General features: G+C 40.4%; 1 protein-coding gene across 38 annotated transcripts in view; it reads left to right on the top strand.

Moving 5' to 3' along the window:
• Positions 1–26,376, top strand: part of SORBS1 (sorbin and SH3 domain containing 1) — a 469,099-nt gene that overhangs the window by 437,244 nt on the left and 5,479 nt on the right. For 27 of the 38 annotated variants that reach the window (XM_040362222.1, XM_040362223.1, XM_040362225.1 and 24 more), the window contains 5 exons: positions 1,381–1,479; positions 6,494–6,589; positions 11,205–11,264; positions 11,836–11,894; positions 25,133–25,245. In XM_040362222.1, coding sequence (XP_040218156.1) covers positions 1,381–1,479; positions 6,494–6,589; positions 11,205–11,264; positions 11,836–11,894; positions 25,133–25,245 — 427 coding nt within the window. Of the gene's footprint in view, positions 1–1,380; positions 1,480–6,493; positions 6,590–11,204; positions 11,265–11,703; positions 11,895–25,132; positions 25,246–26,376 lie in introns of all 38 variants that reach the window. The other 11 variants (XM_040362240.1, XM_040362245.1, XM_040362238.1 and 8 more) reach the window with 5 other exon arrangements.

Below are 26,376 nucleotides of genomic sequence, written 5' to 3'. Positions count from 1 at the left end.
ATTATGAATTTCCTGAATGAGAAAACACATTAATGTTCTGTTTTGCACAGACTTTTACATTCACCATTCATTCAAGTAAAACTAATAAACCCCCCCCCCCCCAATTCTCCTGTATTTGGTCATATGACTTTTTTTTAACTCCAAAAATAGGGATACGCTTACCATAAAAACAAGCAAGAGCTGCAATCTGGAAAAACAAACTGGAGTAAATTGACTTAAAATATAAGTTGTATTTTTAAAATGGAACACAGCCATCTTCTGCACCTGCAAACTATGTCTGTGTCTCTCCCTAAAGCTCCCATAAACATTTGATTCTTTGTTTGTCCATTGGTGTCACTGACCTTTGGAGACCTACTCAGTAGACCATTTTCAAAAAGGATAAGGCTTTGGACTGGATTTATATCTAGGTTGTTTGACTTATTTTCCTAGTGGCAAAAGTGGAAATGGGAAACCTAGTAATATTTGGCAGGTGGACTGTTATAAAATATGTGACTTCTGTCTACTGTCTGTGGCCACTTTGAGATAGTTATAGTAATAGGAATTTCACATCTGAAAACATTTAACAGTAGCTGTTCACCTGGTGGTAGAAGTTATATTCTTTTTAAAATGTAAGACTTTAAAGTCCAGACTCATGCTAACAGCTACTTGTTTTCCTTCCCTGTTGTCATTTAATCTTGTTGTACATTTCTACGAATACTGATAGTTCCCTAGCTTTTGTTGTTGGTCATTATTGTCCTCACTGTACCCAGTCTTACAGGAAATTTTTCTTTGCTTGTGATAACTGACCTTTGTGGTAGTATTATGAGCTCCATTAGAGTATTTTACAGTGGTACATGTACATATTGAAAGCCTGATTTTGATATCCTTGTGTACAAACTTCGAAAAAATACCAAAATGAGAAAATGATCCACTTTGTTTTAGTCAGAAAATTATTTATTAACTGTGGGGAGTATGTGACCTGTCTGTGCACATACACCCTGTTTGACGGACTTTAGAAAACAATAGATCAAATAAATGCCCTTAATGCCCTAAATTTAGTGATCATTATTGTACCCTCAGGTTCAGAACATGTAGGCCGTAATGACATTGCACGAATGAGTTATTTCTCTGCAATGCTTAAAGTTTATCCAATAAGGCAGGTAGCCATCTTGAGGCCTAAACCGGACAATATTATTAAAGTGGTGTATTTCTCTTCATTAGGAACCTGAATTTATTCCTAGTGAACTGATATAACAAATAATGTGTGATACATATAATAACATGTTCTGCTGAGTGTGGAAGGTGCTGTTCCCTGTGCATGTTGTTTTATAACGAGAAACCTTATACTAATCTTCTCTCTTGCCAATTCTACAAGCCTGACAAGCTTTCTCTCCTTTGAAGATCACAGACACAATCCCACTTTCTTCGTCCGCATTGTCCTCTTGTCCTGTCACAAAACAGCCACCTCCCAGAATTAGAGGCAGGGTCAGTGTGTCACAGGTAACTTGCCTCTGGATGTTCTGGCTATAAATCAGCTACCAGCTTGTGCTCTGCATCATGTACTATTCCCTGCTATCAGTCTGCATGCCCTCCCTGACACTGACTGGCACGCATAATGAATAGGCATGTATGGCCTTGCAAGAACAGCAACGCATTTATTCTAAGTACACTGAAAATCATTAGTGAGCAGAGAAGTTATACCTGTATTAATATTATGATTTGTATGAGTTGCATTGCATCCTGTAGCAAGATTTGGCTTGCCTTGTAGCCTCTGAGTTGTACTGAGGATCCAGAGGTCCATGGCGACCTAACCAATATTTATTTTGGGATAACATTAATTGATAAGTTCTGATTGGTTGCTGTAGGTCAGTGCAAGTTGCCCATTGATCGTTGCCTTACTAAACACCAAATCCAATCGTAGTTCGAGAATGCAAACTTATTTAAATTCTGAAGAACCCCAGTTTAAGGGCTCATTCACAGTTTAAGAGATCACTCCCACATGTTTTGTGCATGCCCCATTCACACTGCAGTGCAGCCAGGAAGTGTGGTGTGGTGCTCTACAGCAAAATGCAGACTATGTAGCATTTTACCGCAGGGCAATGATGGGTATCGCATATTACTACCCTGCAGGACAGCACATTGTTGTGCAGATACCCGAATGAAGTGTCACTTTTGACACTTCACATAAAGTTAAAAAAATGAAAAGGTAAACTATGTGATGCACTGAAACGTGCTTCACTCTGCACCCTCACCACAGCTCACTCTACTTAAAAACTGACAGCTGCCCATACGCTAAAACAGTGCAATTGGCATGCAGGCAATGTGAATGAGCCTTTATGAAATCCTTACAAGGATTCCCAGTTCTATCAACTGCCACAGCTATTACAAAGTCAAATGATGGTGTCACATTACCCTGATGATTTTTGTAGAATAATCAAATTATTCTGGAGTCCAGGATTGAGAGAGCAGAGTTTTCATTACAGTCTTGTGGAATGGGATAGACACCAACTGTTGTGGGGTAATCGTTGCATCAGAGTTTCAATGAGATATTAGAAGATGGTAAATAATTCTAGCTACAATTACCAACCCAAAACCAAAATATAAACGTTAAGTAAATGAGGTTAGAGTTTGAAAAACCTGAAAAGTGATGTAGTTCAGTCTTAACAAGTTGCTTACTTCTTCTAAATATATTCATTGTTACCAAGTATTCCGTAATGTGCTAATAAGATTAAACAGAATTTTAGTATAATTGTTTTCCTGTCATAAAACTGCTCTGGTGCATTGATTATGAAATGTTTAATTTGCCTGAACGTGTCAGGTGATAACTGGGCAATGTAGATCTTTCACGGGAGGAAGTAATCCCAATATCGGCATGACTCATTATTGCACACTGATTTGATGACTTGGATAAAGAAAAACACATGTATTGCATGTACAATAAATATTTTATTTTTATGTTGGGTAGGATATACTAAACTCTATAGGCTGTGATGACCATAGTTCACCTTTCCTTCCTCTGATTGCTGCAAAGTTACTTAGCTTAGTACTTCTTTGCTTTTGCATTGCCATATTGAATAAGAAAGTGTGTCTTTTTGGCAACTGTAACAAAAGGCATTAACAGATGACAAGTAAAATGATGAACTTGACTATAAAGCCTCATACACACGATAGGTTAACCAGAGGACAACGGTCCGAATTACCGTTGTTCTAGGTTAACCTATGAAGCTGACTGATGGTTCGGCGTGCGTACACACCATCAGTTAAAAAACCGATCGTGTCAGAACGCGGTGACGTAAAAGACAACGACGTGCTGAAAAAAAACGAAGTTCAATGCTTCCAAGCATGCGTCGACTTGATTCTGAGCATGCATGGATTTTTAACTGATGGTTGTGCGTACTAACGATCGGTTTTGACCTATCGGTTAGCAATCCATCGGTTAAATTTTAAAGCAAGTTGCCATTTTTTTAACCTAAGGTTAAATAACCTATGGGGCCTACACACGATCTGTTTGGACCGATGAAAACGGTCCATCAGACCGTTGTCCTCTGGTTAACCTATCGTGTGTACAAGGCCTTAGTGTCCCTGGTTCCTTTTCAGTAAATACCCAACACTCAACATAAATACTCAACATAACATGCGTAAACAAAGATTAGGTTTTAGATTATAAAATCTCTAGATAATTGGCCCCGCATTTCATGTTCACTTAATTTTTTTTCTTTTTGTTTATATTTTTTCATATTGTACACCCTAGAGCAGTGGTGCCCAAACTTTTGAAGAGCGAGGGCCACCTAAGTGACTTGGTAACTGGTCACGGGCCACAATGAGTGGAGCGGGCAGGTGACAGGTCCATGTCCACTCTGCATATGCTGGACATGGACACTGAGCGCTCTACTCTATGGGCCCTCTGATCTGATCTGCCCATATGGAAGGGGACGGATCCCCCCTTCTGTTTTTTTTTTTTCAGCAGATTGGATTGGTTTACATCTGTGGCTCAAAAGAGGTAAATGGGGGGTCCAATTGGGTTGGACTTATCGTGTCAAAGGGACCTAAGCTTACTTTCACACTGATGCTCTGTGGTTTACCCACACCAAGGCTGCAGTGCACCTGCGGGTTAGCTGCACTTTGCCATAGACTTTCAATTATATCCTGCAGGGTTGGTGCACTTTCTGAAGTGCACCAAACCCGCAGGTAATAACAGAAGTCTGCAAGTGTTCTGCGCTGCACCTGCGGATCAGTTTGAAAGCAGCCCAGTAACCACTGCAGAACAGATATGCCCATATAGACACTATGGGGCAAATCCACAAAAACCTAGTCTAACTTAACTTTTACCATTTAAGTTACACTGGCGGAAAATTTCTACCTAAGTGCCCGATCCACAAAGCACTTACCTAGAAATTTTCGGCCGTGTAACTTAAATGTCTCCGGCGCAAGGCGGTCCTCTTCTGCAGGGGGCGATGACAATTTAAATGAGGCGCGCTCCCGCGCCGGCCGTACTGCGCATGCTCGTGACGTCATTTTCCCGACGGGCAGCACGCGAAATTACGTTACGCCGGGCTTTGTGGATTGCGACGGGACAATAAAGTTGCGTCGGGTAAAAAAAAAGTTACGCGCCGAAAAATAAAATTCGAAATTTAAAAAAAATCGCGGCGATCGAAAAATAGGTCTGTTTTTACAAGGTGTAACTAGTTTACACTTTGTAAAAGCAGAACTAATTTTACGTATGCAAACGTAAACTTACGCAGAAAACACAAAGCTGAAAAGCTTTGTGGATCTCCGTAAGTCCTCATTTGCATACGCTAGGCGGCATTTCGACACGAAATGCCCCCAGCGGCGGATGCGGTACTGCATCCTAAGATCCGACAGTGTAAGTCTCTTACAGATGTCGGATCTTCTGCCTATCTTTGGAAAACTGCTTCTGAGGATCAGTTCCAAAGATAGGCACAGGGATACGCAGGCTGAACAGCAGTTCCGCCTGCGTATCCCTTTTGAGGATTTGGCCCTATGATTTTTAGTGATAAACTTAGCTTTAATACAGTCTTCCATTCAGGTATTGCTGGCTTTTGCTGTCCTAGGCAAAGAGCATTTGATATCACTCTGCCTGTGACAGGAGTTGACGCTTTACAGGAAGCATCGGCTTTTGCGACTCTGCTCTAAATTAATGACCGCTTGCTTCTGCTACCGCCGGCTTCATTTACAACACTGATGCTCTGGGATGTCGGTTTGGCAACCCACAATCTGGGCTTGCCAACTGGCCATACCAGAACAGGAGGTCGTGGGCCACATCAGAGGGCTGTGCGGGACCCTGCCCTAGAGCAAAAAGCTGTCATCTGGTAAAAAGTCTTAGTAGGCTCGGAATAGATCATTGCTGAACATGGCAGTTATCCTGCTTCTCATGCATAAGTGCATGCATCCACAGTTGAAGAGGCAACAAAAACTAGTGGGCCTATTTGCTATTATTTATAAATAAATAAATATATATTTAAAATGTAATAAATTAATGACCATGCATGCAAGCATGGAGAACTAGAGCTACTTTATGCATTTTCACTTTTAGATGGATTTCAGAATAAAGGTATAGTATTTACTGTATGTCTTGTACGATGTTAGAGATAACAGAACAGAGGTAACCATTTTGATTGCAGCCAATAGCAATTATATCAGTTCTTGGTTAATCAAGATCATGAAAGGCTATACATGGGTCAAATTCGGAAAAAAATTTACTTTTGAAAATCCGAAAATTAGTGCATTCTGTGATTCAATAGTGCCGCCATTGATTTCAATATTTGACAAACCAAGCCTTTAAATTTCCCCTCATGTTGCTATAGAAAATAATTTTCATGGCCAGGAATCTTTTTTTTTTCTTTCCAGGTCATAGCTCATGCACATTTCTTTTTTCGATTATACTTCTCGCACGATTCTCCCATCATCAATTCAAAATTGTTAATTTTATTTAAAATGTCCAACATGCCCGATCTCTCAAATTTGATGGTTGCACGAAAATCGGCCATTGCTGTGGCCCACTAATTGTGCCAAATTTGAACGAAAATTCTTAGTTACGATTTTCGAAAAGATAATGCTTTCAGAGTTGGACTCATGCATGGCTGGTTTAACAGTGCAAAGAAGAGTAATGTGCAGAAACTCCCTTTGACCAGAAAAATATCAGCATTAGTTTACTGAGTTGGTTTACAGTGTAAACAAAAGGTGGGTTTTGATTGGTTGATAGCCTAAGGCTTATTACAGTTTATATTTTTTCTTATTAATATATTGCTGTGCTCTTTATAACAATAGTTAAGCGTGCACAATAATAAGTAAATCCTCAGTGGGTGTTTGTGGTTTTCTCGCATGAAAGATATACAATGAGGTTTTGTGCAAAATAAAGGCGTCATCATCATGTGTTTGTACAAAAACCTAGCATGGCTTCTGGCAGTTGCTCTGTGATTTTGTCATCTGTTTACTGTGTATTCATTCATCATCCCATTTTCATTTTTTTTGTTCTTTTACATCATCTCATTAGCCTTGCAGATCTGATGGTGAACAAACACTGACATCTAAAAGTCCAGTAATGCTTACAGACTCCCCGGTTAATACCCTGAAATCAAATTCTGTCGTGGTAAGCCCGTATATATTACTTTTGTTTCACTATCTCTGTACAGAGCTCCCAAAAAATCCTTCAGCTATCCCTTTTGCTATATAGTCTAATAATGGTTCTTCCAATAAAAAGATACAAGCTTTCATAAAAGCAGACCATGTTTATATCGCTCAAATATGAAACCTAAATGTAAAAATGAATATAAATGTGATTACATATTTTCAATTTTCTATCTAAACCTGTGTATTTTTGATATAATCATCACTAAAATGAGCCTAGGAAAAAAAAAGGCTCTGCCAGGTAAAAACAAAGGTTTATGTATTGATACTGCCACCAGCAATTCTTCATTAAACCAGCACTGAGTAAGACTCGGCAGCCAACTAAATATATGAATTTCTTTTTGTGTGTGCTGAGCCATACTCCAGAAGGGCTTTCTTGAGCCGTATGGATAATATTTATACAATTTTAGGCTTTCTCTAATATCTGCTGGAGAAATGCTCTTAAGATCTAGTGACAAATACTGAAGATGGAAAATACATAATACTTTGGGGGCCAATATAGATGTGTTTTTTTTGGACACATAGTATTATATTATGCTAAGGAGCCTACTTCTGGTCCAGTAGCCTTTTCATTTCTATGTTTGCATCTTTCAGGGAAATAAGCATAAACGGTCACCAAACCCCAAATTATCCAAGAAACTTTGCATTCATTTTATTTTTATACATATTTTCATCCCATTGTCTTATTACACAGTGTATGACCACTCTGTACATTATACATACCTGTATATTTCTTTGTTGCTCATATGTTTACACAAATATTCTGAAATCTAAAAAGCTTAGCAGATATTAAGTTATAGTTTATCCATTGTTAGTTCTAATGCTTGTGACTATTGTGCTCATTATTAGTTTAGTTGAGCCATTCTTCAGAAACAGGTGTATTTCGAAGTAGGTCTCTGCTGCAATATACTAGCAGATGCAGAGTAAAGCATTGCATCAGTTCCATTGCTCAATCCTAATTGTTTTCACGGAATGAAAGAGTTCTTGTACCATGTGTAAAATTCTGCTTGATTATCAAAAGATGATTTAAAACACATCCATATGCAAGCGTTTCTGAAAATATATTGGAGTATGAAATTAGTATAGTTTAACAAAATTTGCTGAATTATTATGGATATGATTATCTATGCCAGTGGGAAGGAAGGTATTCACAGCATTGTCATTCCCACCAGTCTTTCCAACTCGGAAGCCTCTATGGTTGAACACTAGTCTCCCTTGCTAACTTACATACTGATGTATGAGAGTGCTTTCACACTCTTTTGCGTTGCTTTTTGGATGCGTTTCGGCGACGCTGCCCATTGTTTATTCAACGCTCCTAATGTGCTGCAAAGAAGCTGCTGGCAGAGCTATTTCTGACGCCCTGCCAGCGCACCTCTCCAGTGTGAAAGCCCTCGGGCTTTCACAATGGAGTGAATGGAGCAGCTCGTTCAGGGCTCTTTGCAGGCACTATTTTTAGCGCTATAGCGCCTGCAAAGCACCTCAGTGTGAAAGGGGTGTTAATAACAAAAAGCATCTGAGGTGTCTTCAGTGTTCAGCCAAGTGTAAGGCCCCTTTCACACATGCAAATCCTGTGATGATCCATTTTTAAAGATCTGCTTGCTCAGCAGGGATCGCTCCATTGATCCCCGCTGAGCTGGCAGATGAGAGGTCTGTCTCTGCACATGGTACAGAGACGGACCAGTCAGATCTCCGCTCTCCTCTATGGGGGATCAGATGAAAACGAACCGTCTGTTTGTTTTCATCCGATCCGCCAGACGGATGCAAAATAGGGTTTACATCCGTCACATTTTAGCGGAGAGGATCGGATCGAGGCTCAATGGGTATCAGTGGACATGTCACCGCTGACATCTGACGCTCCATAAAGTTATATGGAGCGTCCGTTCAGATCTGCCTGAAAAAACTGACAGGCGGATCTGAACGGTCCGCATGTGTGAAAGGGGCCTTAAGGAGCCCATTGTTTGCTATAAAAATTAAGCAGTTAATAGAGATGTGTGTTGTGCATCTGAGTTGCCAGTGATTGCAGCAATTAGGCAAAGGAGACCACTGTGAGCTAAAAGGTGACTACAAGGATAATATTCAAGTAATATTTCCTTACATAATTTTCTGAACAATAAATGTATATAATTATTAGATATCTTACTGTTTTTTATTTACTTTTTTTTTACTTATTTTGAATTGCTTTCCATTTTAAAAATAGCTTGCAGTGGAATTTCATTCAAAACTTTATTTAGTTTAGTATAGGGAGAAGAAAGCTTGAAATCTATGTCAGATTTGCATTTCTGTTGTGTCCTACTGGGTACTATTCACTTCACTTGATGACCCAATAACAATTGGGGGTCGGGGGCACCTTCTGGAGAATTATTAGTACAAGAATGACATATTCTGACATCTTATGGTGCTTGATCTTCAGCAGATACCATGGCCTCATAGAGATGTACTTAAAATGTCATGTTGCCTTAAATATAACAGAATAACCTGTGCTCTAAATTGTAAAATGTGTTGCTTTTATTAGCCAAGATATTAATATATAGAGATCTTCCTAGAAGATGCTCTTAAAGTGGAGATCCTCTTCCATTCCAGGTGTCAGAATAAAATATATTATTTATAAGATTGTCTACACAAAAGTGAATTTTAGGAAGATATTGTCTTCCTTATCTTGTACCTGAACTTCAATAACGGGACATTTCTCAGTTGATAAATACCCAGTTTAGCTTTGAGAGGTACACATTTGTCCCTAGATTTTATACTGGAAGTGAATGTCTATTTTTTGCAATATGGAGAGAACACTAACTATGTGTAATCTTTATTCAGGATTTCAATATGTTTACTAGAGAGCAAACATGCTGTAGTATATTGATTGTAGAACTTGAGTCATTGAGCCTACAGCATATAGCACATGTTTACAGCACACAGTATAGTGTTGCCTAGAGAACCTCACCCTGTATGAAAGCATTTCTGGGAATTATATTCAGAGGTTGGCAGCTGTGATATTAGTGCAAATAGTTAAAGATGAGAAATGTAAATAACTGGAAGAAATTTCGGGTCACATGGCTGACACATGTGCAGATAATTTCTAAAGTTATAATATGTAAAAAGGTACTACAGCGCTATTACTAAAACCATATAAAATACTAAAGATAAGCTGCAGACACGTGAGGTGCACAAAACCAAAGTGAATAAATAAGAAAATATTGTGTTGCGCTGATAATCAAGTAAAAAATTGCATACATATATATATACACCATATACATAAATAAGAACCCCCTACACCTCAAATCAGGGAGGTATATGTGCAAAAGATAAACAAAAACCACTCAAAAACTATAATGTGAAAAAATTCAAATGGAACCAGCAAAAATAGTTCATGGAAAAAACACAGTTCAGTACATAGGCTAATAGGAGACAGGTGTGAGATCCACAGTCCTTTGGTGTGCAGCTGTCATTATAGCAAAAAAAAAAAAAAATATAAAACCTTTTCCTTCTGGACTCCCCGATTAACACAGGATATCAGCCGCTCATAAGGAGAAAAGAAAGATATATGGTGCAAATAACGTAATAAAATGGGAAATGAACCCTGCAATACAATGATTGCACTCACGGAACCTCGATGGTAAAAAGGCTCAACTGCAATCAGTCATTGAACGCCGCTCAGTGCTACGATCTCCTCAGAAGGACGGATTCGAACCCATGAATAAGTCAAGTGGCTATTGACGATACGCGTGGGGGAGAAGCCGAGTGACGCGATCGACGGTCGAATCCGTCCTTCTGAGGAGATCGTAGCACTGAGCGGCGTTCAATGACTGATTGCAGTTGAGCCTTTTTACCATCGAGGTTCCGTGAGTGCAATCATTGTATTGCAGGGTTCATTTCCCATTTTATTACGTTATTTGCACCATATATCTTTCTTTTCTCCTTATGAGCGGCTGATATCCTGTGTTAATCGGGGAGTCCAGAAGGAAAAGGTTTTATATTTTTTTTTTTTTTTTTTTTTTTTTTTTGCTATAATGACAGCTGCACACCAAAGGACTGTGGATCTCACACCTGTCTCCTATTAGCCTATGTACTGAACTGTGTTTTTTCCATGAACTATTTTTGCTGGTTCTATTTGAATTTTTTCACATTATAGTTTTTGAGTGGTTTTTGTTTATCTTTTGCACATATACCTCCCTGATTTGAGGTGTAGGGGGTTCTTATTTATGTATATGGTGTATATATATATGTATGCAATTTTTTACTTGATTATCAGCGCAACACAATATTTTCTTATATAATTTCTAAAGTTACTACTTAATCCTGATGGGCTAACAGAAGTCACCAGGTATTATAAACAATCAGAGGTAAGGGAGTTAAAGTAGGGAGGAGCTAAGACTAATAGTGATATTGGGACATCATTGGCTATGGTAAAACAAGAGTCCATTATGGCTTTGAAAATCACGTTGTCCTTTTAACAGCTGCTAGACTGGAATTTACCTATGGATAATGTATTAGATTCAAAGTATTGTCTGCCTTTATGTGTATCCCTGTAACCCAATAACCCTTGCTAAATGTGTCCCTTATAATGTGCTTGATGATCACAGCAGCCCCAGCATACACTGAGCACAGGACCAGAGCTCACAGAGTCTGAAAAGAGCTATGTGGTAAGAGATTGTTGATGCGCTGGATATAGACAGATCACTGGTGGCCTGGTTTGACTTCTCTCTGTGTTAACACGTGTGTCTTTTTGTTTCTTGGTAAAAACGATGTACTCTCTCTCTCTCGCTACGCCTGCATTTTGAATCCTAACCCAATGCATGACAGAGCCAAGCTCACCGACATTTCTTTGCTAGAATGAGAGCATTGTCTAACAGCAACATGCTAACCGCATCAGGCTCTGCACTGTTGCTTCTTGTGTACATCTGTACTAAATTTTACCTTCTTCTGTGTCTTGCCTGTCTTTTCCATGCTTACTCTGGAACTCTCCTCCACACCACATGGATTTAATGGGATCTCCACTTCTCTTGTGTGCTGGACTTATTTGATGCACTCTGGAATGTCTTCATCTATTCCTGTCTTTTTTTTCTTGTTGACTGTCGGCAGGAAGCGGTCTGCAATGAGATAATAAGCATTGCAGAGAAATCAGTCCGTTACTGCAGTACTATCTCTCACCCCTTTGACTATCGACATAAAGTGTCTTCCTATGACAATAAACAATGTTTAATCATTTCCCAGCAACCTCAAGCACAACAAAGAAGAGAAAGCATTGAGAGGAGTCAGACGCCACAAGACATGTAAGTGACCAATAACTTCCTTTTCTTCCCATATAATCTTGGTTTTCCAGCTGTTACTAAATTACTGAATGTCTCAGGACAGAAGATTGTGGTGGCTCAAACCTGGCATATTAATTCAGTACCTGTACCAAGAAATCTTTGTGATTGCGTTATAAAATCATATGTTTTTTTTTTTGTATTAAAGCTTTATTTTGATCTTATTTAAAGAAGAGTATGTATCAAGAATACAGAGAAGTTTGTCAAACTTAAACATAACGCATGTTACACATAGTGCAGCTTTTGTAAAAACAGAAAAGCAAGATTTCCCATGTTCAGGCGATAAGGATTAAACAAAAATGCCTATACAGTGGAACCTCAGTTCAAGAGTAACTTGGTTTGAGAGCGTTTTGATTTGCGAGCAACTTTTTATTTATTTTTTGAATTCTGACTCGGTTTGCAAGTTTTGACTCGCAAGACTAGGAGAATTCAAGCTAAATAGACCTGCAGTACCTCATTTGGCCTGAGGTATGTGGGCGCAGAAGCCGAGCAGATCCAAAAATAGGCCTGCAGTACCTCATTTGGCCTGAGGTACAGGGGCGCAGGGGCCGAGAAAAGCCAAACATTGGCCTGCAGTATCTCATTTGGCCTGAGGTGCAGGAAACGAGCCGAAGTGTCCTCGGGCCTTTTCGCCGCTCTCTGGCCGCATTTGGTATTGCATCCCATTGAAGTAAATGCGGAACAAATTATTTTTGTTTCCATTGACTTCAATAGGAAGACTCGCTTTGATAAGCGAGTACTTTGGATTACGAGCATACTCCAGGAAATAATTATTCTCATAATCTGAGGTTCAACTGTATATTTTCACATTTTCTAAAGCATGTGTGAATTCGGTAGACCTCACCATCTGCCTTCTGGGTGCCAATCACCTGTATATAACACAATAAGTCTTAAAACAGTGTGTAACAGAGGTATGCTGCCTGGGTCGCATATTTCCTTTGTGGTGAAGTAAAATAAACATTGTGTTTTTAGAGTTTTCACAAATCGCATCAATAAGGCAAAAAGAGAGAGAGGAAAGATAATGGGGGGGGGAGAAAGTAATATAGCGAAGTGTGCAGGGGACACTCCACCTAGGATAAATGGTAGTAGTGATTGGATCACCCTCAGCCCAAGAGATGAACCCTGTGGAATAGCGGAACATAGACCATGAGGTCCAAGTACTGGAGAAATGTTACCCGTTTCCCATGACAACAGACGTTTCAGATCACAGGTTCGGTCCACTTCAACTGCCCAGTCCCCCAGGGAAGTCATGTTCATCAACTTCCAGTGTCTGAGTATCACCGTTCTAGCCAGGAAGTGGTACAGTACATATTTTTTTCACCGCTTTAAGTCTGGGGAGCATAGATAAAAGCGGCAGCGCTACCTCAGGCAAGGGTGTAATTGAAGTCGCCATTAGTCTGCAGTACAAGTCCAGAAGATTGTTTGCCAGAACATTTGCACAGGAGGGCATTCCCACCAGGGTACCCCTGGATGAGGAGCAGCACCAGCAGGTGTCTGGAAGTGTTGGGTTGATATATTTTATAGTCGAAGGACATCTATACCAGTGAGACACCAATTTAAACCTTTTTTTATGTTTTATGGAAGCGAGAGATAATTTGTGTTTCAAAATGAAATACTTTTGCCATTCCGTAGGTGAAATCGTGTGACCCAACACTAATTCCCAGGCCTTTGTATATGAAGGGAAGTCAGGGTTGGAGGTAAAGTGTATGAGAGAATAGAGTTGGGAAACCACATGTGTTGGGGGATTGGTCTGTAACAACATGTTCTCAAAATCAGATAAGTCAGAAAAAAATATCCGGTATAGACGGAAAAGTGTGGATATAAGATAGTACTTGTTGCCTCTGAAGCCATTGTGTTGGGTGACGAGAGGACGATCGGGATGGAGTGTCCAAAGTTAAAGAAGAATCTGTTTGAATGACTTGAGCAAGTCGCCTATGCTCCTCTCTGCGCCAAGGTCCAAATCCCATCCCATGCATGGCCGTCGTAAATGCCGGAATCTCAAAGGGGTCATGGATCAGTGGCTTAGATATGGCTTTAGAGGAAAGCAGTTGATTCCAGATTTGTATTGTTTGGCGGGAGAGGTCACTAGATAGCAATGCTCCCTTCTGGAGTACAGCAGGCATCAACGGTAAAGCACGGAGGTGCTTTGGATTCATATGACCATCTAGTTGGACCCATAGTTTGGACGAGGAATGCTGAAACCAGTCGAGTATACGCGTGAGTATTGCTGCTTTATGATAAATAGAGGCATCTGGAGCTCCAGTGTTTCATAATGTATACTTGGTCAGGCCCCTTTCAAGATAAAATTGGAGAACATCTGACGGAGCTTCTTGAAAAATGAGGAAGGTATGTGGATAGGAATTGTTTGGAACAAATATAAGAACCGAGGGAGAACATCCATTTTTTAAACATTAACCTAGCCAAGACCAGCGCTTGGTTGCATAGTTTGAAGTCCTAGTTCTAAGAAGGGGAGGAGTGACGTTTCTAGAAAAAAACTGGGTCCCGTCTGAGGGTACGTGAATTCCGAGATAACGGATGCAGGTGGAATCGGTCTTAAAAGGAAATAGTAAACATTTTAGAAAGGCCTCTTTTGACAGTGAAATATTCAGGATTTCTGATTTGTTATTCACTTTAAAGTTGCTTACCTCGCCAAACTTCGCAAACTCCTGCAGAATTTGAGGTAGGGACAATCTTGGTTGGGTCACAAACAGCAATAGATCGTTGGCAAAACGGGCTAGTTTAGATAGGGCCCACCGAGATACCAGTAATATTGGAATTATTGCACAGGCCGATGGCCAAGTGTTCCATAACAAGAACGTAAAGAAGAGGAGACAGAGGACAACCTTGTCACATCCCATTATGGATGGAGAACGTAGGGGGACAAGTATCCATTTACCCAAATTCTGGCAGATGGGGAGGAGTAGAGGGACATAATCTGTGACAGCATATGAGGGCCTAGACCTATTTGCATACAAAGTTTAATGCCGCGTACACACCATCACTTTATGTGATGAAAAAAAATGACGTTTTTAAAAACGTCACTTTAATTGACCGTGTGTGTGGGAAAACGTCGTTTTATGTCTTGTAAAAAACGACCAAAAAAAATTGAAGCATGCTTCAATTTTATGTGTCGTTTTTCAAAAGTGCACTTTTTACTTCACAGAAATTGACCGTGTGTAGCAAAAAACGTCGTTTTCTAAGACGTTTTTTCATCCACGCATGCCCAGAAACAAGCTTCAATGGAAAAACGTGGTGGAACGTAACCTCACTTTGCAAGATCATTGTGAGAAAACGATGGTGTGTAGGCAACTTCGTCTTTGAAAATTGAAGTTTCAAAAACGTCGTTTTTTACTTCACAGAAAGTGTCGTTTTTTTTTCATCACATAAAGTGATGGTGTGTACGGGGCATAACTCCAGCCAGACCTTTTTTTTCCTGGCTGTGCCCCATTGATCACAAAGAGAGAAAGTGGTGGGATATGTCTGAAGAAAACAAGTAATCAACACAATTACCTTTATGTAGTAGAGTGAGGAATGCTTAAGCCCCAAGAGATAGCTAGCTATTTAATGTTGGCTGTGTCCTCAATGGAATGATTCCCCTGATAGGAAATCTCTCTCCAGTGGGGACATAAACAAAAACAAACACTGATCTTCAGTAAAGTGAGGAAAGGTTGAACCATTTTACAATGTTTAGCGCTGCCCATGACTTTATGTCCTTTGTACATAATATAACTGGGTACTGTACATAATATAACTGGGTACTAACATGTATAGGTAAAGTTGATTAAGGGAATATTCGATTGCCTCTTGGGGGATCAGAAAGGGATTTTTTCCCCTGCTGGAGCAAATTAGATCGTGGTTTGCTGGGGTTTTTCACCTTCCTCTGGATCAGCTGTGAGTATAGGATTTTGTGTATGGGATTGTGTGATTCCCTTTTTTTTTTTAAATTGTTTGAACTGCATCTGATTAGAGGTTTGGCCAACAGTTTTCTGCCCAGCTCCTTCAGTTTCCAGATTGAAGAATGTCAGGCAGGAGAAGGCCAACAGAGCTACCCACAGCTCAAATTTTGTCAGGTTCATCAGGAACTGGACAAAATGTGTTCCCTGTATGGCCAGCTTTATGCAATAGAGACTGCTAAGTGCAAAATCCGAAATCTCCAGTATTTTAACCCCTATCAGCCAGTCAATCTGCTGAATCACTAAAAAAATATATTCTGAATAGTTGCTTTGAGTTACCAAATGTAAAATACATGTTTCCTAAATCTAGAGGGTTACTTGTATAATCCTCCCTCTGAAAGTGATTATTGCTTAAAGCGGAGTTCCGGCCACAATTTCACTTTTTAAATATAAATACCCCTGTAATACACAAGCTTAATGTATTCTAGTAAAGTTAGTCTGTAAACTAAGGTCCATTTGTTAGGTTGTTACAGCATTTAGACACTTTATAAAATAGAAATTGACTGGGGCCATCTTAAGTGTGGGCATCATGAAGCCAGACTGTATGACTTCCTGGATTTCAGCCTTGCACATCTTGCACATGCTCAGTGCTGCACAAGCAGTGTCAGATCAGGTTTCAGCACCTGTGCTGTCCAAGTCACATGATTCTTTGAGACTGGGGAGTGCACAGACTCCTGGAAAGTTACACCCACTACATTCCCAGGAGTCTGTGCGGTGTAGGTTAGGAAGCATTAAGCACCTAGGTGCAGGAAGTGGGAAGATTAACTATTCTGCCTAGCAACAACACTTTGAAGGCATCTAAAAAAAACTTTAACTGTTTGGCTGACCCTTGTATGCAGTGTTTTGAGTCATTGACATGCAAATCAGGAAAGTCAGAGGTGCTTAATGGCACACCGTCTTCTATTAAACAGACAAGTGGTTCACACTACCAAAATTTGGCCAGTTCCTGCTAAATCAGCCGAAATTGGTACGTGTGTACCAGGCTAAACGGACTCCTATCATAGAGTCCGCATAACAGACGGGCAAACTGCTTTCGCAGCAATGGTAGCCCCTTATGGTATTATCAGCAAAGGTTACCTCTTAGGCCTTGTACTCACGGCAGGACATGTCCGATGAAAACGGTCTGCAGACCGTTTTCATCGGACATGTCTGCCCGGGGACTTCTGTTCGATGGCTATACACACCATCGAACAGAAGTCCGCGCGTAAACAATACGCGGGGCGTGTCCGCGGTGTCGCCACGTCGATGACGCGGTGTCGCCGCGACAATGACGCGGCGACGTGGGCGGCCCGCCTTTAAAATGCTTCCACGCATGCGTCAAAGTCATTCGACGCATGCGAGGGATGGCGGGCGGCAGGAAATGTACGGTAGGTCTGTACAGACGACCGTACATGTCCGGGCGGACAGGTTTCCAGCGGACTGTTTTAAAGCAAGTCCAGGAAACAGTTGTCCGCTGGAAACCTGTCCGATCCGCCCGAAAATGGTCCGCTCGGGCCAACACACGGCCAAACATGTCTGCTGAAACTGGTCTGCGGACCAGTTTCAGCAGACATGTTTGGTCGTGAGTACGGGGCCTCAGAATTATCAGTTTGCTCCCTGCACCTATGTTTTAAATAAGGCAGATATAGGCTGTGTGCAAATCACAGAAAGGGAACACAGATTAGGCACACATGATCTCTGGAATATCCAGCTAACTTGTATAGTAAATGAATCAGAAGGTGTAAATTCATGCTAACACATGCTTAAGATGTAATTGCATGTCTTAGCCTTGACCACACACTTTGAAGATTGAAGTAAAAGTTCTTGAGGGAATGCTCCTTTTTCATTCAGACACTTTCCGGTCAAGTTTATAATGTACATCGGTTGTCGGATATCTCATTTTCCACATTAACAAAAGGCATGACGTCAACCTGCATGATATGACCTTTAGAATATTGTATTTGTAGTATAGGAAATACCTCTTGAACCAATCATTATGTCATGCCTTTTCTTAGCTTCCTGTGCTGCTTCATATTTTCCATTAGCTATATAAGCAGAGGAGGAATGTGTGCCATTGAGCTGGGGAGATTAGAGGGGAGTCTGCCTGGAAATGTCAGATATTCACACAGCTGCCCGAGGGAAGTCAAGATTAAGGCTTTGTCAAACAGCTACCCTTTCTTGTAATGTATGTCACAGTTCAAACATGAAAGTATAAACCAGCTTTTTGCGGCAGCAATGCATTTATATTTAATTTGTGTTATTTTATACATGCAGAACAGATCTATACTATAAAAGAATTCAAATAAACTCAAGAGTTTATCCACTATTAACTGTGCCCCATTGTGGAATCGCAACACTGTGTTCCATTAAGGCTACCTTTCCACTAGTGCTACTTGTCATTTAGGACTGCAAAGTCGCATGACGAGTTGTACCCCATAATTACCAATGAGTACCATTCATATCTGTGCGACTTCAAAGTAGTCACTGAACTACTTTGGTCCCACTTTGATGCGACTTGAGGTCCATAGACCTTAAGAATACACAGGCATTGCTTCAAGTCACATCAAAATCACGGCAAAAAAATCACATCAAAATCGTGTGACTTTCAGGTCACAGTAGTGGAAACCTAAAGCTATGCGCCAGTCAAAATAGAAAATTCAGTCTTGGGTTGCATACAGGGAGAAGGGTCTTAAAATGGTGGTAAACTCTCATTTTTAATAAAGCTTACCTGTTGGTAAATTGAATATCTATTAAACGTGCTCCATTTAGGAGATATTATGGCAAGCAGCAGTTGGTGACGTCACCGGAGCATGTACTCTGAAGGTACGGCGTACCCGTGCCATTCTTTCAGAGCTGTGTGCCACAGCCAAAAACGTGCGGGAGTGACTTAATCGTGGCTCGGCCATTCAAGCAGCCGCAGCCTGCGAACTCTGCATAGAAACCAATCCTTTCCCAGTTTTTTTGCCAAAGTTTAAAGTGGTTATAAAAGCTCATTTTTTTGCCTTCATGCATTTTATGCATGAAGGTAAAAAAACTTTTATGTGCAGCAGCCCCCCAATACTTACTTGAGCTCCATCTCAATCCAGCGATGTGCACGAGAGCAGCGGCTCTCCAGAGTCTCTGCCTCCCCAGTGGCTCCTGCTGCTGTCAGTCAGAGCCAGTGAGCCAATGAGGAGAGAGTAGGGCAGGGCTGAGCCACGCTCCATGTTTGAATGGACAGACAGAGCAGTGGCTCAGGAGCAAGCCTGCTCAGGTGCCCCCATAGCAAGCTGCCTGCAATGGGGCACTCGGCAGAAGGTAGGGACCAAAACCACTGCACAGAGCAGGTAGGTTTGTTGTTTAAAAAAAAAAAACGGCCTTCAATGTCTCTTTAATTGAACAAGCTGAAGTTACAAACAAATTGGCTACCATGCACAGCTGCACCAGATTTTGCCCTCTCAAGTTTTAATAAATCAACTCCATAGTGTTTACGTCACCAGTCTAGCATGGTGCTCTTTGTCTGTAATGGGGTTATTCTAGAGTGCACCCACCCTATTCTCATTGCTTTTTCTTGCATTTAAAAAAAGAGATGTAAGAAACAACTTTGCTAAAATGTTTCAGCCACCAGGCAGATTCAAGCTTGCCTTGAAAGTTTAAACATAATTGGTGATTCCAGGAAGCAGAGAGCATTATACAATTAAGCGCCCTCCTACAGATCCTGTTGATACAGTTCTTTTTCTGCTAGGGATTACACAGAATTCACATTAAAGTAAATTAAGTGAACTATTTGAATTCAGTGCAATAGCTGTGTTTACTGAATACATGTGTCTGTTTAGCAAGCAGTGGGAGTTGACCACTGCTGAGTTCTCTGGAATTCTGAGGCCTCATACACACGACCGAACATGTCTGCTGAAACTGATCCGTCGGACTAGCAAAAAAACAAAAGAACAAAAGCTGGACAGCCGCACTCCAAAATTTTCTTTAAAAGAGATGTCTTTATTTTCAACTGTGCATACAGTCACTGCAAGCCCACAAAAATCAGTATGGCCAACGTTTCGCACTGGCGTCAGTGCTTAGTCATGGCTAAGCACTGACGCCAGTGCGAAACGTTGGCCATACTGATTTTTGTGGGCTTGCAGTGACTGTATGCACAGTTGAAAATAAAGACATCTCTTTTAAAGAAAATTTTGGAGTGCGGCTGTCCAGCTTTTGTTCTTTTGTTTTTTTGCTATTACCGCATTGCCAGCACCCTGGTGGTTCAACAACCCCTGATCATCACGAGGCTCACCTGGAGCGGTGAGAATTCTGTCTGTGGATCCGTCGGACTAGTTTCCGCGGACATGTTCGGTCGTCTGTACGGCCGACCGGACAAATTTCCGGTGGATCGGACAGGTTTCCAGCGGATAAATGTTTCTTGGCATGCTAAGAAACATGTCCGCTGGAAGCCTGTCCGTCGGATATGTTTGGTCGTCTGTACGACTCACCGGACATGTCCGCTCGGCTGAAAGCCCTCGCATGCGTCGAAATGATTCGACGCATGCGTGGAAGCATTGACCTTCCAGGGTCGCGCACGTCATTGTCGCAGCGACGGCACGGCCACGTCACCGCGTTCGCTGTCCGTGGGAAATTTGGTCTGATGGTGTGTACAGCCATCAGACCAAAATCCGCCAGCGGACATGTCCGGTGAAAACGGTCCGCGGACCGTTTTCATCGGACATGTCCCGTCGTGTGTACGAGGCCTAAGAGAAGATTTCTCTCCTCTGAGTGCCTATTTATGAAGCGTGTAGATCACTTTTCCTTTTGAGGAGTGACGTGATCTACGAACTCTTCAAACTGTGGAGAACGCCTCCTGTTACTGTAATCTTGTGAGACATAGCGAGATTATAGTACCAGAAAAATCACTGAAACACTCTGGTTCCCATTTATTACCTCTGCTGAGTACACGGGCATTCTCAGAGGAGACCGCCCACTTCATGTTGATAAACAAATTGGCCCCCCTACACAAAATGTATGTATTTATCTACAGTACATAAAGATGGCAGGGGGACATGTTTACAGTCTTGGGGTGTCTGATTGAGGAAGAAGGAAGTCAATGTTCCTCCTCAGTCCTCGGGGGGGGGGGGGGGATTCTCTCGTCTCTCCTCGATTCTCCACCTTTGAGCTGGCGAGAATGGGAGGGTGGGGGTTTTGAGGCGCTTATGTGCAATCCCAAAACCGTGCCTAGACACCAACAATAAATGCTGCCAGCAGTGCGCTGATAGCATAAAATTATATTGCAAATCCTGTGAAGAAATAAATAATAAAATATAAATAAATAAATAAAATATGAATAATAATAATAGCTAAAATGAAAGTGAACAAAATAAGTGTCTTCATGCACATAATAATCCTTCGTTCCAAAAAATTGTGCAATTGTGAATCTCTGTGCAAATTCAGAAAAAAGGTCCAATATTGTGCAAACAATTCGAGCATCAATAGCAATTGCTACGTGTATGGTGCTCCAATCCAGCAAATCCCAAGTGTAATGTGCTCCAATCCGGGTGACCCTGCTTCCCCCAGCCTCTCGCCTTGGCTGGCTTGCAAACAAGCCTCTTTAAATCCACACTGGCAGCAGCTCCCGAAAAACAGTACACCCTTTAACCATGAACGAACGGCTCCCAGCTGGCTTCTATTCAAGCCTCTCAGTATCCACACTAGCAGCAGCTCCTGAGTAACAGTGCATCTTTACCATGGACCATGGTCCTCCAGCTCCTCAGACATCACAGGTCCTGTCTCCTGTACACCGGGCATTACAATAATGCCCGGTGTACAGGAGACAGGATTACAGTGTAGGGGTGCTGGAGGACAGATGCAGCATCGGAACAATGCGGTTTCCACCTAGGTAAGTATGATGCTGGAAGAAAAAAAACGTACTTCTCCTTTAAATATATTCCAGGTGTATCAAAATAAAGGGTGTGCAAAAGCTTACATTTTACAGTTTTCTTCATAAAGTAGCCTTAGCTTAAATAGGAAAGTTCTCCTACCAGCAGGAACCAACCGAGATTCAAAACATTAGCGGGCAGGCTGAACGTATCAAGTTGATTGATCGATCAACTTGGCTACAACCAGCCTACTGGATTTGCTTGCAATTATCTGCTATAGCCGCTAGCGATGATCACAGTCTTCACCCAGTGGGGACAGCTGTTTTAACTCAGACAGTTCAAGGTCATTTCATAGAAATCATCATTTGACTTATAATAACAAATGGGAAACAAAGAGTAAATTATTCAAGCTATTTATTTATTTTTGCTTCATGGAGTTGTTTAGCATGTTTGAATGTTTAGCTCATTAAATATGTTTTAAGGATAACTGTACTTCTTCAAAAAAAAACATAGTTGAGCTGAAATATTTAAACCATTTTAAATGCATACATAAATATAAAAGTGTACACTTTATGAAGAAAGATCCAGTTCAGAGGTGCCCGGCCTCAACACATCCCACACCACTGTTTACATCCTGGCACTCCTCATAGGTGCCCATCCCTTGTCTACATTCTAGATATCCAGATATCAGCCTGGATATTATTTACTAAGAATCAGCCTGTGTTCTCAATTATTTAACTTTTTTAGCAAATACATTCCCTTACCATTATAATGAACTAATGTTCAGACTTGTATATCACTGAGAGGTGTTAACATTTGAATGAACTGTCACTATCAAAGATTTGTATATACATAGATTATTTATTTATTTAAATATTTAAAAATATATATTTTCTGGTAACGTTTGCACTTTGACACATGCCACAGTTTCAATTACAGTAAATCCTGGATTTGAAAGTAACTTGGTTTGAGAGCGTTTTGCAAGACGAGCAAAATTTGTTAATAAATTTTGACTTGATATACAAGCGATGTCTTGATATATAAGTAGCGTCATGTCACAACTGAGTATAAAAGAGAAGAAAGGCTAAGTGTAGCAATATGGTTACATTTAAGGAAGGTGCAACATTTAGCAACATATTGCTACACTTAGAGGCGCCCCTCTTCTCTTTTATACTCTGTAGCTCCTGCTGGATTTTGCTTCTAATCCCCTTGTGGAGGCTTCCATTTGTGGATGGACATTTTATGATTACACCACCAAATCACGTTGCTATAATCTTTTTGTATGGACTATAAACTGAAGCACCTATGAATTAGGGTTGTCCCGATACCGATACTAGTATCGGTATCGGGACCGATACCAAGCATTTGCCCGAGTACTTGTACTCGGGCAAATGCTGCACATGCTTCACCCGATACTTGTACTGTCGGCGGTGATCAGTGCGTGGGGAAGTTACAAGCACCGATTACCGCTGATTTTAAAGCAGCTGAAAGCTGCCGTGTATGCCGCCGTGTATCCCGTGTATGCCGCCGTGTATCCTGTGTATGCTCTGTCCATTCACATAACTGAAACATTGTAACCTGTGTTTACAAATGTTTCAGTTTATGAATGAAGAGAAGACGCTGTCATTTTCAGCACAGCTGATGCTGCTGAGAAAGGGACAGGGGAACATGTGTCCCTAGTCCCTTTCCCTGTCCCAAAGGGAAGATGTCAGAGGTCTGTTAAGACCCCTAATATCTCACCAAAGCCCCCCCCCAACAGGGCTGAAAAAATAAATAAAAAAATAAAGAATAAAAAAAATGATTGTAGAAAATAAAAAAATTAAAGAAAAAACACTGACACGGTCCACCCCCCCTCCTTAAAAAATAAAATAAAGCATTATAAATAAAAAAAAATGTAAAAAAAAATGTAAAAAAAAAATGTAAAAAAAAATGTAAAAAATTAAAAACAAATTGTTAAAGATAATAAAAAAAACATACTGACACATGTGCCGCTGTCACATGAGATTTAAAAAAAGTATCGGTATCGGCGAGTACGTGAAAAAAAGTATCGGTACTTGTACTCAGTCTTAAAAAAGTGGTATCAGGACAGCCCTACTATGAATAGATGGTTGTGGAATGAATCATTTGAGTTTCCATTCATTCTTATTGATATACAAGTGCTTTGGATTACAAGCATGTCTCTGGAATGAATTATGCTCGCAATCCAAGGTTTTACTGTAATTTTTTTTTTGAGCGCTGCACTTTTTATTATATCAAACCATTTTAGACATATAAGGCTAAATTAAATGCATTTTCAACAAAATCTTTTAAAATAGACCCGGGGATTTAAAAATCTTTATTTTACTTTAATTATTTTTATTTAGAATAAAACAATAAGCTGTCTGATAACCAAAGAAGCCAACAAACCTAGGGTGATTATCACCTGACCTAGATTTTAACAGTAAAGCCCCACACACAGTCAAACTTTTTGACAACAAACTTCAAAATGAGCAGGTTTTCAAGAAAATCCGACCGTGTGTACGCTCCATCGGACAAACTTTTTAGGTGTTCGTCGGACAAAAGTTTGTTCTGCAAAGTCCTATCGTGTGTACTCTAGTCCATTGGACTTTTGGCCAAAGTACAAACACTTATGCTCAGAATCAATGTTAAAATCAACCAACAATGGCAGAAGTTGACCAAAGTCAAATGTTGGTGGTAAAAAGCAGAAAAGAGCTGAAAAAACATGTGATTTTGGGAAAGTTTGCTGAAAAAGTCCTGCCGTGTGTATGCATACCAAGTTCACGGCCAATGCCCTTCAAACAAAAATCCCCTGAAAAGTTTGTTTGAAGTCCGACCATGTGTATAAGGCTTAAGGCTAGCAAATAAACATGTCAGTGGGCACTCCATGACCTTTCAAGACATCCCCATTAGGCTCTTTTTAGGTACAATTGGTTAGCCCTGCTGCATTTTTTTGGCTTATTTCCATTGTTTCATTTGAAAAGCTGATGAAGGGGTGTCCTTCTGGTCTCCAACTTTAGAGGAAAAAACATGCATACTTGGCTAATCAGAGATGTGGGTTTACAGAAAGATCACCAGAAACCTCTTTCTGCAGTTAAGCTGGGTACACACTGCGTTTTCTTTTTGTTCAACCCAAAATTGACAGATCGACGTACTAATACAAGTGATATTGTTGATGCTGGATTTCCAGCATGTCCTTTCAACAAAAGCCAGCCGTTAAACCGGCTTCTGTTGGACAGACTGCCGTACACATTGACCTGGACAGTTCCTGCTGAACCAGCCACTTTTTGGGCATTATCGACATAGCTTAAGATTTTGCCTAACAACTGCAGTCTGGTATCTGTTTCTTTAATAGTTTTACTTCCTCATTTGACATTAATATACTACCATTCTTGTATCTATAGCTTGACACATTCTTTGTCTTACCTTTCAGGTTTGGCTTTCAGGCATTGTACAGCTACTTGCCACAAAATGAAGATGAGCTGGAGCTCAGAGAAGGAGATGTTGTTGATGTCATGGAGAAATGCGATGATGGGTGGTTTGTTGGTAAGTATTAAAGGGGAACTACAGTCTGCTCACATAATCTGTAATAAAAACCTCTTTGCCATTCTGAAGCTTCCCTCCAACCACTTTACATATTATTTTATATATACTGTAATTCTGTACTTGACAAATAAGCTGCAGAAATCTCCCTCCACTAAGTCTAGCTGCATCCATTTTAACTGTGGGCAGCTGATGCTGCTGCCTGTTCACTTCCTGGATTTACACAGACACACCTGCAGCTCACATTGGCCTTCTTATGACTGATCCTTCCTCCCTTCCTGGCAAACTTTCACCAAAGTAAGTGCACAATGTCATACGCCTAGGCTAATGACCAGACAAACAGGAAGTGGGCTATATAGGGTATTTACTGGCAGAAAAAAATGTTTAACTATCCAAAGTTAAAACAACAAGGGCAGAAGATTTAATAGATAGAAAGTTGGAAAAATGACTGGTCCGCTTTAGGTAGTAACTCATTATAATAAATCCAGATGGAAATACTAGTTTTTCTTATATATATATATATATATATATATATATATATATATATATATATATATATATATATATATATATATATATATATATATATATATATATATAGTCAGAATTGATGTGATTTTTTAGAGATATCTTGAGCTTTTTAATAAATTGGCTATGTTTTTTTACTGTACATCATTTGCATGATGAGCATCAAATACATGAAAGAACAGCCGCCTTTTATTACCCAAGAGTCATCCCAACTGTGGCACCCATGCTGTTATACTCTTTGATCAAGAAGAGTCTACATTGCTTCTGCTTTCATGTCTCATGTTTAATTTTTCCCTTGAGAAATTGGGCTAGTCACGGGTTGGAATTGGTTGGAGCATATGTTAAAAATAGGTTTACTAGTGCTTGGAAAACAAATGAAATCATATTGAATTATTTTTTCATGTTCCTCTGTTTACAACCCATGACATTAAAAAGATTTGTATTAAGGTATAATGGTTCTATGTGCACTGAAAAAATGATGCCATGCCAATGTGTTAACAGACCCAGTAGCAAACCAGGAGTCATGGAACATAACATTTTATATATTCTGTATACGGTGCTGACAGTTGGTGATTGAGAAATAAATGAAAGACAACAGAAAAAAAA

This window comes from Rana temporaria, chromosome 8 (genome assembly GCF_905171775.1).
Source record: "Rana temporaria chromosome 8, aRanTem1.1, whole genome shotgun sequence".
Lineage (NCBI taxonomy): Eukaryota > Metazoa > Chordata > Amphibia > Anura > Ranidae > Rana > Rana temporaria.
Note: the sequence above shows the minus strand (reverse complement) of the source record. Positions and strands in the feature narration are given on the sequence as shown.